The sequence below is a fragment of the Homarus americanus genome, unplaced genomic scaffold (genome assembly GCF_018991925.1).
Source record: "Homarus americanus isolate GMGI-L3 unplaced genomic scaffold, GMGI_Hamer_2.0 scaffold18703, whole genome shotgun sequence".
NCBI classification, from domain to species: Eukaryota; Metazoa; Arthropoda; class Malacostraca; order Decapoda; family Nephropidae; genus Homarus; species Homarus americanus.
This window is the reverse complement of record NW_024749779.1, coordinates 9,032,762-9,047,215: the sequence shown is the minus strand read 5'-3', so window position 1 is coordinate 9,047,215 and position 14,454 is coordinate 9,032,762. Positions and strand designations below refer to the sequence as shown.

General features: G+C 41.7%; 2 protein-coding genes across 2 annotated transcripts in view; both read right to left on the bottom strand.

The window, feature by feature from the left end:
* Positions 1 to 11,439, bottom strand: LOC121853894. Its single transcript, XM_042348276.1, has 6 exons — positions 11,296 to 11,439; positions 10,782 to 10,999; positions 10,293 to 10,444; positions 9,515 to 9,625; positions 9,118 to 9,278; positions 1 to 1,089 (listed from the first exon to the last, which is right to left on the bottom strand). Exons 1-6 carry the CDS (start codon positions 11,423 to 11,425, stop codon positions 1,016 to 1,018), a joined length of 846 nt encoding a protein of 281 aa, XP_042204210.1. The 5' UTR covers positions 11,426 to 11,439; the 3' UTR covers positions 1 to 1,015.
* A 2,234-nt stretch (positions 11,440 to 13,673) lies between these two features.
* LOC121853853 (probable glutamate receptor) overlaps positions 13,674 to 14,454 on the bottom strand; it is a 42,826-nt gene continuing 42,045 nt past the window's right edge. Inside the window, exon 5 of the mRNA XM_042348230.1 lies at positions 13,674 to 13,835. Within this exon, the coding sequence (XP_042204164.1) occupies positions 13,674 to 13,835 (162 nt within the window). The remainder of the gene's footprint in view (positions 13,836 to 14,454) is intronic.

Below are 14,454 nucleotides of genomic sequence, written 5' to 3'. Positions count from 1 at the left end.
TATAGGCATTTGATGTATTTATTGTAATTATCATAAACAGTGATAGGCGATTGTGGATTGTTTGTATTGTATTTTTTTTACAATGAAACTATCAATTTATCGATGTATAAATCATATATTGTAGTTTTGAAAAGGAGTTATACCAAGTTGTGGGATTGGTTTATTTATCTATTTTATTACTGTTGAGAAACGATACAGTTATTATGATATTGTGAGAAGTGATATCTGACAATGTGTAATTAAAGAAAGCTATAGTGTGTGTTTTTACAGATAAATTATTTCAAAATATAGACCTTTGATACGGCTATTGTATTTCGATTTTTGTGAACATGGTACAGCTAATTGTGGTTTATTTTATAGAAAAATTTTAAGTTCTGGCGTAATTGTTGTCATTCTTTATGGGTAGGTATCGTGTCATAAAGTACAGCATTCGTAATTTTGCAGGAGAATAGTCGCTATGGAATTATTATTTCAACTATTGTAGTTTCGTATTCAACGGTACCATAGTTATATTATTGTAACTTGTTTGTGCGGATAATGGTATCGTACAGGAACAGTTTGTAGAGATTGGATTAATGTTGCAGTATTCTGATATCCCTATACTGTATACAGGCTCGGATTTTAATACATGTATTGTAGATTAATGGGGAATGGTATAGTATTATAGCACCCATAATACATTTATTATAGTTTTATAGTAAATTGTATCGTAGTTTTGGGAACCTTAATATATGTATTATAGTTTTGAAGTGAATCGCATCGTAGTTTTATAGTTGAGTAGTGATCTAATACCGGGTTTTGAAATCTTGATGGAAGTTCAGCTATATCAGGTGTGTGGACGTAGCGTTGGTTGTACGTTAGCTGGCTGGTTTAGTGGTAGTTACTGTTTTTCGTAGGTGTATGGGCGTAGCGATGGTGGTAGTCTGGTTGGTATGGTGTTTGTGGTACGCGTGTGGGTGTAGCGACGTGGTATTTGTGGTGGGGAGGGGGCGAGGCCGTGCAAGCGTTCTGGTGGCTACTGGGTGGACCTGCTGACCATACAATAACGTCCATGTTCACAGAGGAAGACGAACAGGCCAAGTGTCATCCCTGGAAGTAAAGACAAACTTGTACGAACGCACACACACACACTACTACTACTTTGCCGTCACTCGGAATCGAGTATGACGATCATCCAGCTATGATAAAATTATATGAGTTATTAAGGATGTCACCTCGTCGATGAGCCGAGGACCGAGAATGGAGCCTTGAGGGACACCAAACAAAATTGGTGAAGAGTCAGATTGATGACTATTACGGCAGACATACTGCTTCCTATTAGACAGATATGAGGTAAACCACTTGAGGGATAAGCCCCTAACGCCGTATGTTCACTCTTTGAACGGAGGATGGTATAATCGACATTATCAAAGGTTTTAGACAGGTCCAGGAATAATCCGACTGTAAATTGACTATCATTAAAGGAGTTTAAGATGGCATTAATAAAGGATCGCAGGGCACTCTCAGTTGACCTTCTAGCTCTAAATCCAAACTGAAAGTCTGTAAGGATGTTATTGACACTGCAGAAGGAATTTAATCTACTACATGCTAACTTGTACAGTATCTTACTTAAGGCTGGGAGGACTGATAAGGGGAGGTAATTCTTGAAAAAACCTTTGTCCCCAGATTTTTTATATGCTGGGTGAACTTTAGCAGCTTTCAGTTTATCCGGAAAAATATCACTAGTGAAGAAGGAGTTTCAAATATGCGGAAGAACAGGCACTAATAGGTTGGCTACTTTCTTAATGGCGCTCATTGGTATATTGTCGTCGCCTGCTGCTGCATCTTTGAAAATTTTTATGATGGTCAATAACTCACCTACTGTGACAGGGAATAAGAATAGTTAATTTTGCTGTCAGTTTTGGTAGGGTCTAAATTCCTCATGGTGATTAGGGATGCTCTCTGCAAGATTTTTGCCAACATTGATAAAATAGTCATTGAAGTGGTTGGTAATGAGGAGGGGATTCCTTTACAATTGAATCTTTTATCATAAAAGATGAGTAGGGGCCGAAGGTTGGGTGTTCCTGTTCTGAATAGAATTTATGATATTCCAGGATTTTTACTGTTGCTTGATGTTGAGTGAAGCTTATTTGTATAATAGCTACACCTGGCATTTCTAACTGCTTGAGTTACTCTATTAGGGTGTGTCATAGGAGGGAAGATCAGCTAAAACTAATGGCCCATCACTTTTTTGGTAGATTTTAGTGTATATAAACAGAAAATAATTTCAGTTTCAATATTTTGCAACCTTTTGCTAGGTAAATTTTAGCGTGAAATTTATCGAAAATCTAACGTACAGCTGCATTAGTGCATTACAATTAAATAGTGAACATTGCTTTCTGACTTCATTCTTTAACAACCCAACTAACAATATTTTTTCTGTTTCAGATTCTGATGCATTTATAAGTTGATAATATTTGCGATGGCTGCTTGTGTCAGGACGAGGAACCAAAAATCCAGCCATCTCAGTCACTATCTTGGGTCTGGGAGAGAGCTCCTGAAGTCGGAGTTGCCTACATTGAGAGATGCTTTGAGATACGGTGTTTTAATCAGGCAAATCAGTGAAAATAACCAAAGAACTTACACAAACAAAGACATTGCCAGTGATATGACCAAAGCTGTCTTGGCACAGTACACTCTGGCTAACGCTCAGTTCAAGCCTCCAGTCATAACAGGTCAGAAGAAGATTAGTGAGAGACTGCTAGCCAGTTGGGAAAAGGCAAGAGATATCTCTCTTGGGAGAGGAAAACTTGCAGTTAAGGACAGCTTTGCCAAGCAACTGGACCAGTTATTTGACATAATTACTTGCAAGTGCCCAATTGTTCTCTGTCCTGAGTTTGGATGCGATCGTGACTGTAAATCCGAGGCCCACATCTCCTGTATTTGCAAGCGTGAACTGAAGATTCCTGTGATCGAACTGGCATTTGTCAAAGCACAGAGAGAGAAGACTGGCAGTATAGGGGCTCTCATGATTTCTAGCCAAGATATTCCGGAGTTCAAGAGACAGGAGGCTGCCACAGAGAGACAGAAGAGGAGAAGAGTTGCCGAGGAAAAGAGACTTGAGAAGGCCCAGGGTGAGGTAAAAAAGGCCGATGATTGGAGTCAAGCTGATTCAGAGTTTAAAGACTTCCCCATGGCTGATCCGATTGCTGACCAGGAGAATGGTGACTTTGTCCCTAACCCAGAAAATAATGATCCCAAACCTTCCAGGCATAAGATTCGAATAAGGAAAGATATCCCGAGCATAGCTCTGGCCAGCATTCGACACCACACTGGTCTCAGAGAAACTGCAGAGATAGCAACAGCTGCCTGGATTGACGGTGGTTTGATAACACCTGATGATGTTCACCTGGTGATAGATCATAACAAAGTAAGGAGAGCTCAGGAGAAACTTGTCAGTAACCTAGAAGAGGAGTTTGATAAGGGGATAAGAGAAAATGGAATAAATTGTTTGTTCTCTGATGGGAGAAGGGATGACACTAAAGTGTTCATGAAAGTTGGAGATTCTGACAAGTTGTTCCCTGCCATGGTGAAGGAGGAACACTACTCCTGCTGCAGTGAACCAGGAGGGAAGTATTTGTGGCATTTCACTCCAGAGAAAGATGACATCAGGAAACCAGCTGAGATAGTGGCAGATAACATTGTGAACTGGCTCAGAGAGAGGAACGTAGACCAGACTCTGCAGGCCATTGGAGGGGACAGCATCAACACGAACACAGGGTGGCAAGGGGGGGGTCATACAGTGGATAGAGCGGAAGATTGGGAGGAAGCTGGTCTGGATTGTTTGTGACCTCCACACCAACGAGTTGCCACTCAGACATCTGATCCAGGAGCTGGATGGCAAGACTCTTTCAAACAACAGATGGTCTGGTCCTCTTGGCAAGATGCTGGACTCTGCCACTGAGTTAGAAATAAATCCGAGCTTTGAAAAAATCACAGTTGGCCCTCCACTCGTTGAGCTTGCACATACTGTCATTGACGACCTGAGTACTGACCAGTACTATGGTTACATGATTTGCAGTGCCATCAAAACTGGAGTCATGCCTGATAGACTTGCTTACCTGCAGATAGGTCCAGTCTCACATTCTAGGTGGCTCACAACGGCTCTCAGGTTCTGCAGAATTTGGGTCGCTCATCATAAACTGAAAGGGAAACAGCTTCACAACCTGAGACTTATTGTCCAATTCATCGTGAGTGTCTCCATTTGCCAAATTGGTTCAACACTGTCAAGTCATCGTTCTCCCGAAGGTCTGAGGTATGTGTTCTCTTCCAGCTTGAGCTCCTGGAGGAGCCAGCCAAGGAAGGTTGTTCAGATTGTGGAGCAGACTGTGAGGAGATTCGGTATGCTCATCCGAAGAAAGTTCGCAGACAATGCTCTGCAGCAAGGATGAGGAGGAGAGAAGAGTGGTACAGTCAAAAAGATCTTGGATATGAGACTTAAGAGGATCTGGGCATGACGAATCAGTTGGTGACGATTCCTTCAGGGTCAGGAAGACTCCTGAAGTCAATCTAGGTGCCAAGACCCTCACTGATCTCATAGATCTGGATAACATCCAGGCTGGCAGTGAGCCCCCTCTTACCTGCAGCCTCACCAATGTTCAAGTCAGAGCTTTCCTGGACAACCCCATGCATGTCCCTGCCTGGCCCTCGCACACCCAGAGTATAGAGCGTTGTGTACAGCAAGTGAGCGAGGCCAGCAGTCATGTGTACAGCCAGGAGAGGAGGGAAGGCTACATCCGAGCTCAGGTGGTCAGCAGGGAGGTGATGAGTAGAAACAGAAGCAAGAAAGACATGTTCTCTATGGTGTGCAGCAACACCGGGTCGTAGTAGTAAAACCGGTTTTTGTATTTGATGATTTTGTTTTCTAAAGGAATATTAAATTTAATAAATGTGTCAAGATCATTCGTTTCACTATTCTGGATCATTTTCATCCTAATAAATTAACCTGATACATTTACTTTACTTTAAATAAGCTATTTAGTGGTGTTGGTAAAAGGGTGGGAATACTGAATTTTCATAAGATTTCAAGTTAAAATTTACCTAGCAAAAAATAAAAAACTTTTCTAATCTGAAGATATCACATGATTCTGCACATAGAACTACATCATTAATACCATGGGCCGATTTTTCAAAGTAAAAAAAAAAAAAATTCGCCTCCGTATGACACACCCTATTACTCTATTTCTGATATTTCGGTAAGCATCACCGAAAGATATGGTCTTTTTGCAAAATTCCTTTGGAGTTTGTGTTTTTCTTTTATGATTGCCTTTATTTCACTTGTAATATAGGGTTTGGGGTTGGATACAGTTTTCACTGACTTATTCTTGAGAGGGAAGCATTTATCAAAGAATGCATTGAAGATGCAAGAGAAGTTACAGCAGCTTACATTAGGGTTGTCGGAGGCATAGACAAGATCCCACTTAATAGTCAGTAAGTTGTTTTAAAAAAGGAGCATGTTGTCGGCGCAGTAGTCTTTGTATTAGACCTTTTAGATCTTGTGACTGATTTGTACATGACAAAAACTGGAAAGTGATCTGAGATATTGTTATACATAATTCCCCTTGCAAGATTGTTATGAGTGTTGTTAGTCCACAGTGGTATTGGTGACAGCTACTCTAGTGGGTTTGGTTATAGTGTTGAATAAGAGCTTTGAATGACAGATAGCAAGGTCTAATACTCGGTTTCTGTGGGGGTTTCTGTGTCGTTACGTAATTCAGTGAAAACACTCTCCATGAACTCCTCCTGAACTTTTAAATCGTCTCTTACAGAAGTGTTATATTTATTATCAACATATAGGGCGACACTACCACTGTGTCGTGACGTGTTGACACAGTGTATATTATAATTAGGAATGTTATACAAATGTTTTATATCGTTAGTAAGTTTGGTCTCGCAGAACCCAAATACATCAAATTTGGGGCAACAGAAGATATACACTGATCGAAAAAGGTATCTAAGTGAAGGGGAATACTGCTGATGTTATGACTAATTAAGGGGAATAACTAGAACTAAACTCAGGAGAGTCAGGAAAGTAATAGTTGCAATTGGGCTTGGTGTAACCCGGTGAGTTTTGTAGAAAAGCATAGGGTCAATATGAGGGATTATTGTGTCGACACCATGGGTGAAAGGGGTATAACACATACGGTCCAGTACATCTAAGTCTAAGGGAACGACACTAGCATCGTCTTTGTAGAAATATTGGTACTGATCAAGGAACAGCAAAAACTCAGGGTCACTAAGGTGGAAAAAGGAAAGCCAAAGAAAGTTATAATAGTAGGGGGTAACGTACTCACAAGTGCTACAACCGACAGAATTAAGATAACTGGTACTGTTGAGTCTCGCAGTGGTCTGAGCCACGCATGGCTCGGGTGATGAGGACATCTCGGCGATCTCTTTCTCTGACACTGATGTAGTCAATGAAATGCCAGTGTTTGGATAGTGGTTGTTGCCACGAACCCCTGAACTTGTCTGGTGATAGTGAGGTTGTTTGCAGCACACATGCTGAGGAGGAGTAGGCTGTTGAGATTATACTTGCCTAGCCCATTTCTCCCTATGATTCCCAGCCAACTTTGGCTTTGCAGTCACCTAAGAGCTTAACCTTATCTTCTCTGGGGATAGAGGCTAGCACTCTGGCAAATTTGGCAAAAAAGGCCTCCTCTGCATCCAGTATGCACTGATGAAGAAGGCAGGACGTGAATGATTCAGTGGGACTCGGAACATCATGAGGCGCTCAATGATCCTAACAGGCATTTCAATTAGCCTATGTAGGATGCAAAGGCGGATGGCAAACCCAGCTTCATATATGCGGTTTCTCTCCGCAGCAAGTTTACCCTTCCAGAAGGTATAACCAGACCCCCGTTCTGTGAGTCGACCCTCGCCTGGGAGCCGGGACTTACTTATGGCTGCAATGTCGATGCTATACCTAGCCAGCTCAATTGCCACAAGGGCGGTTTTTCTTTTAGGACACTCATTTTTGCCAGTATCGAGAATGGTCCTCACATTCCATGCAGAGACCATAAGAGGTTGTATAGTTTCTTTTTGATTTGATCTGTGATTTGGATTGTGTTTTCGACCGCATAAGGATGACCTTACCGGGTGCGGTTGCCAATTCAGGTTGGTTCTTTAGGCAGGCTATGTTTAGGGCACCTTTTCTAGCCCCCTCCCCAAGTGGGATAGGCAGAGTGGCTCCTCGAATGGGTTGTTAAGTTGCACACACAGAAACGGATTGCACTGCTGTCTAGATCCCAGTGCATAAACGACGGTCTTATCTATGCCGCCCATGTGCAGAGTTGTGACTAGTGACTCCCGGTTTCCATGTTGGTCACGTCTTTCGCCTATTCCGCCGTTGGGGTCTTGTTGGTGCTCTGTAAGCACGTCTGCAAGATGCGGAGCTCCAACCAAGATTCTTCGTTCTGGGTTTATTCCCATAGCCAAGGCTAATCCACAATGCAGTGGGCAGTGGTTGATAGGCGCCAGGGCGTGTCTACATGCCAGTGGGTCTATGCGTCATCCCTCTGGGACCCATTGCTGCTCCGAGATCCCCTGTTGATTTAGCCTTGGCCCACGAGGCACCCAGTTACAGTGTGTTGCCACTAGGAGGCATAGGGGGGAGTCTTCATGTTGAAGAGCCTGTGTACAGGCAGGGAAAACTTATGCAAGTTCCTTCCCTGTTCGCCACGAGGGCTAACCAGATGTGGAGCTGAAAGCGAGAGGAAGCAAGCAGTGCTTGCACCATAACACTAACGCTCTGCTGCCACACAAGACGCATTACACCACCTTACACACACACACACACACACACACACACACACACAGGCACCTGATCAACGACGCTCTATTGGACACTCCTCACAGGTGGAAATACGTGGATGACTGCACTTTGTGGGTTACGGTGGATAACACCTCACCTCACCGGACTACTCATCGCTACACGGCACCCTGGACAGGCTACAGGCATGGACTATGGAGAAAAAGGTCACCACTAATCACACCAAAACCGTAGTCATGAACTTCAGTACTACCACCACTCCAGTGCAAGCTCCAGCAGTTACAGTGGGTGCCCATCCTTTCCAGTTAGTGCAGTCTGCCAAACTCCTAGGTGTAACTATAGACCACAAACTGGACTGGAAGGCCCATGTAAACAACACTATCAAAGCAGCCTCGTACCGACTCTACATGCTACGACGACTCAGGTCATTTGGGGCACCGAAGCCAGAGCTGAGGACTATCTACAACGCATTTATTCTCCCTAAATTAACGTATGCGTCACCAGCCTGGTCGTCTTCTTTCAACTCTACCCAACAACGTCAGCTAGAGAAGGTACAGAAGAGGGCCTGCAGAATCATGCTCGATGCAGATTACTCTGGCAACAACAACGATCTCTCCACCCTGGAAATGCCACCCCTCAGTGACCTCCACCACCACGCATTAGCAGGGTTTGGCAGTGGACTACTGCACCATCCTCGCCATCGCCACCTACTACCACCGGCAGTCCCCCGCCCACCTCGTGCAGTCCTCTACTACAACAAAATTCAGCCCATAAGAACCCCGCTGATAGATATAAGAATAGAACCATCCCATCTATTGTTAAAATAATAAACAGCTCCTGATTTATGTACTGTACAGCCCTGTAAATGTATTGAACGTATATTATTATGTCTAAATCACATGTAAGTTTGTATATTTTCAGCCACCGGCTGCAACTCTATTAATAAACCGTTTAATATTATTTTTTATTATTACACACACACACACACACACACACACACACACACACACGTATGCAATATTACTTTCACCTCTCAAAGGCGTTAACGAGTATGATTAATCTTATTTAAAGATTCTCAACGTCCCATTTAAAAATTTCCTCACCATACCACTAAAGATTCTCAGTATACAACTGAAAGAAACTGAACATACTGTACATACGACATAAATATTTTTAGCACACCACTTAAAGATTCGTCGCATACCATTTAACAATCAACACACTTCTTCAAAATACCCAATATACCACATAAAGATTCTCAACATACCATTTAGAAATATTCCACATCCCACTTATAGATTTTAACATACCCCCAGAGAGGACGAAGAGGGGCCCCAACAGGGCGTCTAGGTTAAGAGCGGTGATTCCGTCCCGGCGATCGGAGGAGGGAGGACGGAGGCACTGTGAAGTGTTGGTGATCTCCGACCTTAGCCACTTGGCCAGTAGTCCTGCCTCCTTCACCTTATAGATACTGTGACGAGAGAGAGAGAGAGAGAGAGAGAGAGAGAGAGAGTATCTACAGTACACAAACACTATATCCATGATAAATATAGATGAAAAACAGAACTCCAAATTATATAGATATTAGAGTAAAAAAACAAATAAATAATCCATTTTTTTAACATAGCATTTATTTAATATTTCTCATGTAAGATTCTCAACTTTTTATAACGACCGTAGTTAATGTCATCTTCTTTATAGACTCACATCGTATTAGCTTTGGGAAGAAGGGACGAGTTGGTTCTGAAGGCCATGGCGAACATTGAGCTTGTAAAGACCTTCTCACGTCCTATGTACAAGTGACATTTCCCACTTGTGCTGTAAACACCAAAAGAAAGCTCTTAATAAATACCAGATTTTTTTTCATTTGACATAGAGAAGGTTACAGGGTCATAGGCAGAGAAAAGTGAAATGTTCATTAAGCAATTTATGCCTAAACCAATTAAATATTCGGGTTTAAAACGTTTAGGAGTAAACCAAAACATATTTATGAACCAGTTGGTTATTTACGACAAGTTGATAAACTACTAGTAAAGAGAAACAAATTACATCCCCACTATTTTATCTGGATATTTAGGAATATATATATATATATATATATATATATATATATATATATATATATATATATATATATATATATATATATATATATATATATATATATATATATATATATATATATTATAAATATATATATATATTTTTTTTTTTTACTATGTAGGCCAACTTGTGAGCTGTGGCGAAGACCAATATTTAAAAATAATATTTGACACCTTGACTGTAGGAAGGACCAAGACAATATAAATTACAGGAATCATTAGACCTTACATGTTTAACTTAATTTTAATTTTTCATTTACATGACAGTATTTAAGGGACTCATTTGGTGTTTTTCCTATTAAGATCAAACACATGTACTGTACAGTGCATGACAGGATTACCAATAAGGGAAGATTGGTGTTACAACATACAAAATATACCACCTAAAGTCCCAGGACATGGCCTTTTTCATGGTGGTCTCGTCACAGATGGCAGCAAACTCCCCGCTGGCGATGGCCTGACGGGCCGACCAACAGTCAGGGAAGGTGCCGGACGTCCCCCTCACAGCCTTCTGCCTTACAGGGTCTCCAGACTCCTGCAGGTGGTCAAGTTGGGATTCTGAAGTTGTAAGTTGTGTCTCGGTGACGTGTTTAATACGAGTGTTAGCTTGTTTGATTAAGATGTATTACTAGTGTTTTAAACGTACAGGCCAATGGAATTACGCGATTATTCCACGAACAAAAGTAATTTCGGTTTTTGGGTCACCAAGGATTACTCAGATTTAAACATACAATAATTAATCCTCATCATAGGTTGTACAATAAAAGCTGGCTTCTGGGCAAATATAACTTGGTATTAATATTTTCTAAGTCATCATTTCAAAAACCTCTTTAGTATAGCATGTTATACCAGCTGCATTTCTATATATTTACCAGGAGAAACTTATGAATCATCGACCCCTGCTCGAGACGCCAGGGCAGGTCAGACTGTGCAACCAGGTCAGCCAGGGAGTCTATAGGGATGGTGACCCGCGGGAGGGTCAACATGGCCGTCAGGATGCCGCTATAGGAGGACATGAACACTAAGGAGGCCAGGAGCCACGTGGTTACTATAAGGCGGCCTCCGTCCTTCTTGGGCAGCCACTCAGAACCTGTGGGAGGATGGAGGAAGCTTGTCTTCTCTTACAAGTCAGAAACATTACTGGAGTCTCAGCAAGTAAATAAATGTTATTGTTGATAAGTTCTGTTCTACATGTTCCTGGCTTCTTAATAATTAAAGTCTTAAAGGACATGCACTTTTTATTCAGTTATCTGTTCCTAAAAAAGACTGATTATTGAAGGATTTCTTGTATGGATACGAAGGAAACAATAATCAGTAGCGAGAGAGAGAGAGAGAGAGAGAGAGAGAGAGAGAGAGAGAGAGAGAGATTTCACCTGGTATACTTACTCTCTTGCGTTAAGGTCTTAATTGCCCACATGGACACTTTAGAGGCGAGGTTCTTGGTGGTGATGTCGAAGACCTTCCCTTCAGCCCTCGTCATCAGCACCATCACCACGCCCACGCACAACACACTCATCAGGACCAACACCCATACCTGGTAGTCATAGATAGATAGATATAGATAGATAGGAGAGGCAGGTACACAAATAGATATAGATAGTCAGCAAGTTGCATAGTTGGTACTCAAAAAGAGACGGGCAGATATGTAGATATATCTATCGGAAAACAGATAGTATTAGGATTAAATCCTAACTTATGTAAAGTTCACATAATTAACTATATCCTGATGTAATTATTCGGGTCCTTATCAATGTTTTGTACTGAGGACTGTAGCAAGTTTTGTTTCATTCAGACAAATTAACTCCACGGTTCTTTGTCAGCAACATGTGAGGGATTGCCTGTATGGCCACGTGGTTGTAAGGAGGCGACAGAGACTGGATAGTGGGAGGAGGTAGTCAGAGACCAGCACTGACAGTGGGTACAAGACTGCAAGGGATCAAGGTGGGCTCTACATTCCAATACTAACCCCAGCTGACCGTCGTATGTGTGTGTGTGTGTTTCATATCTTACTTCCCGCCTATCCGCCCTACTGTCTCGTTCATCAGACCCTCAGCCACAAGTATACATAAACATCTACGAAAGTACAAATAACCACCTAAAGGTGCGTCTACACGTGCGTACATTTTGTTGCCAACAGGTGATCGACAAGACGAAATGAGGTACAGGGTTCTGACTCGGGTAGGGTGTGGCCGCGTGCACTAGATCGGTGTTTCCTCTTGTTAATCACATGTTGGCGACAAATATAATGTTCGCGCTTGTGGACGTACCTTAAGACACACTCACGTGTACTTTATATTTATATATATGTACTTTCGTTCAGTTTAGTTTTATGTTTTCGATTATGTTAAGGATATATTATATGCGAATTATACTAAATGTTAATTTTCTTTATAATTTTTATTATCCCCTCATACTGTGCAGTGTGCTATCATTGTAACAACTGGTGTCTTCCCTTCTAAGGAATATTGGAGCCACGAATTTGCCATACACTAAAAAAATCATTTTAATAAGGCATTCAGTAGGGCAACATTACATAAAAACTTGAAAAATAAAGATAAATAGATAGACAGATTGATAGGAAAATACATAACTAAACAAGCATATATATATTTATATATATATATATATATATATATATATGTATATATATATATATTTCATTAGCCCATAAAGCGCTCGGACTTCTACATATAATCAACAACCTCACCCCGCCAGGACTCGAACCCACGATCTTCTGTGTGTGACCAGGGAACGTTACCTCTAGACCACTAGGACACTAAGAGCAATCCTAGAGTTTGTTATATTTCACACAAAGCCTGTTCATCGAGATTATGCCGCCGTGAACCTCCAATAGGAACATCGTGTTTCGAAGCCGGATTTGGTAAGACGTTACTCTGATCACTTACGAGGCACGGGTAGTCCCCTATTGAGTTCTCGCGCCATAATCTCGATGAACAGGCTTTGTGTGAAAATATAACAAAGTCTAGGACCTTTTAGTGTCCTAGTGATACAGAGTGGAGTTCCCTGGTCACACACATAAGATCGTGGGTTTCGAGTCCTGTCAGGTTATATATATATATATATATATATTATATATATATATATTTCATTAGCCCAATAAAGCACGCGGACTTCTACATACAATCAACACCTCAACCCAGAGATTCAGACCCACGACAAGCCTATGAGTGTGACCGAACGTAACGCTGGACCACCAGGATACTAAAGCAGTCCTGAACTTTGTATATTTACACAGCCTGTTCAACGAGCTTATGGCGCCGTGAACCTCAATGGGACCACCCGTATCCGAGGTGGTCAAGTAACGTTTTACCAAATCCGCTTCGAAACACGAGGATCCATATATATTTCATTAGCCCAATAAAGCGGACTTCTACATACAATCAACACCTCAACCCGCCTGGATTCGAACCTACGGCCCACAAGCCTATGACTGTGACCGGGGAACGCGTGCTTTATTGGGCTAATGAAGTATATATGGATCCTCGTGTTTCGAAGCAGGATTTGGTAAAACGTTACTCTGACCACCACTGATACGGGTGGTCCCCATTAGGGTTCACGGCGCCATAAGCTCGTTGAACAGGCTTGTGTGAAATATAACAAAGTCTAGGGCTGCTTTTAGTATCCTGGTGGTCCAGCGGTTAGCGTTCCCCGGTCACAGTCATAGGCTTGTGGGCCGTGGGTTCCAGGCGGTTGGTGTTGATTGTATACATATATATACACATATTGTGATTTGACACCGAGACCTACAGGATTCTCACCTCTGCAGGGAACCCCGAGACGTCACTCTGCAAGCCAGGTCGAACCATCAATATGGCTTTATTGTCGTACTGGAGAGCCACTGTGAAATCGCTCACTGACTCTCTCTGGGGCGTGACAGTGAAGGGGCCAAGAGCGAACTCCACCTCCTGAAGAAGGTGGCAGGAAGTGGCCTTTAATGACATTCTTCCGTAGGTGTGTGTAATAATAATAATTAATAATAACAATAACATTGAACTATGTCAGCCAAAAGGCTGAAGATATAGTTACATAATTGTGGAAGGTACACTTGATTGACAAATAATATATAAGTAACATTTGTGTGTGTATGGGGGGGACTGCAAATATATCCTAAATTTCTCCATCAATGTTTCAAAGTAGGGCAGTTACTTTTCCCTACTAAGGTTTCTTCACCAAACACTTACTTCACCAAAAGATATCGAGTTCATCAAACAGTTACTTACCAAGAGAGTTAAATCTTGAAAAACTTCACCAAGACAGTTACTCCAAAAAATATTTCACCTCGTCACTTATTTTGATATATAGTTACTTCAAGAAACCCTTTACCAAAAAAATTACTTCATCAACAGCTTTCTTCACCATCAACCCTTCTCTACAAGAAGGTAATTTCTCTAAATTACACACTTTCACCAAGCACCTCTCCCCAATCACACAGTTTCATCCGTCATTCACTTCACCACTTAAGACTTACTTCTCTGATAAAATTCTGAGTTGCTTTAAGACCTCTATGTGGTCTACCTCACTAGA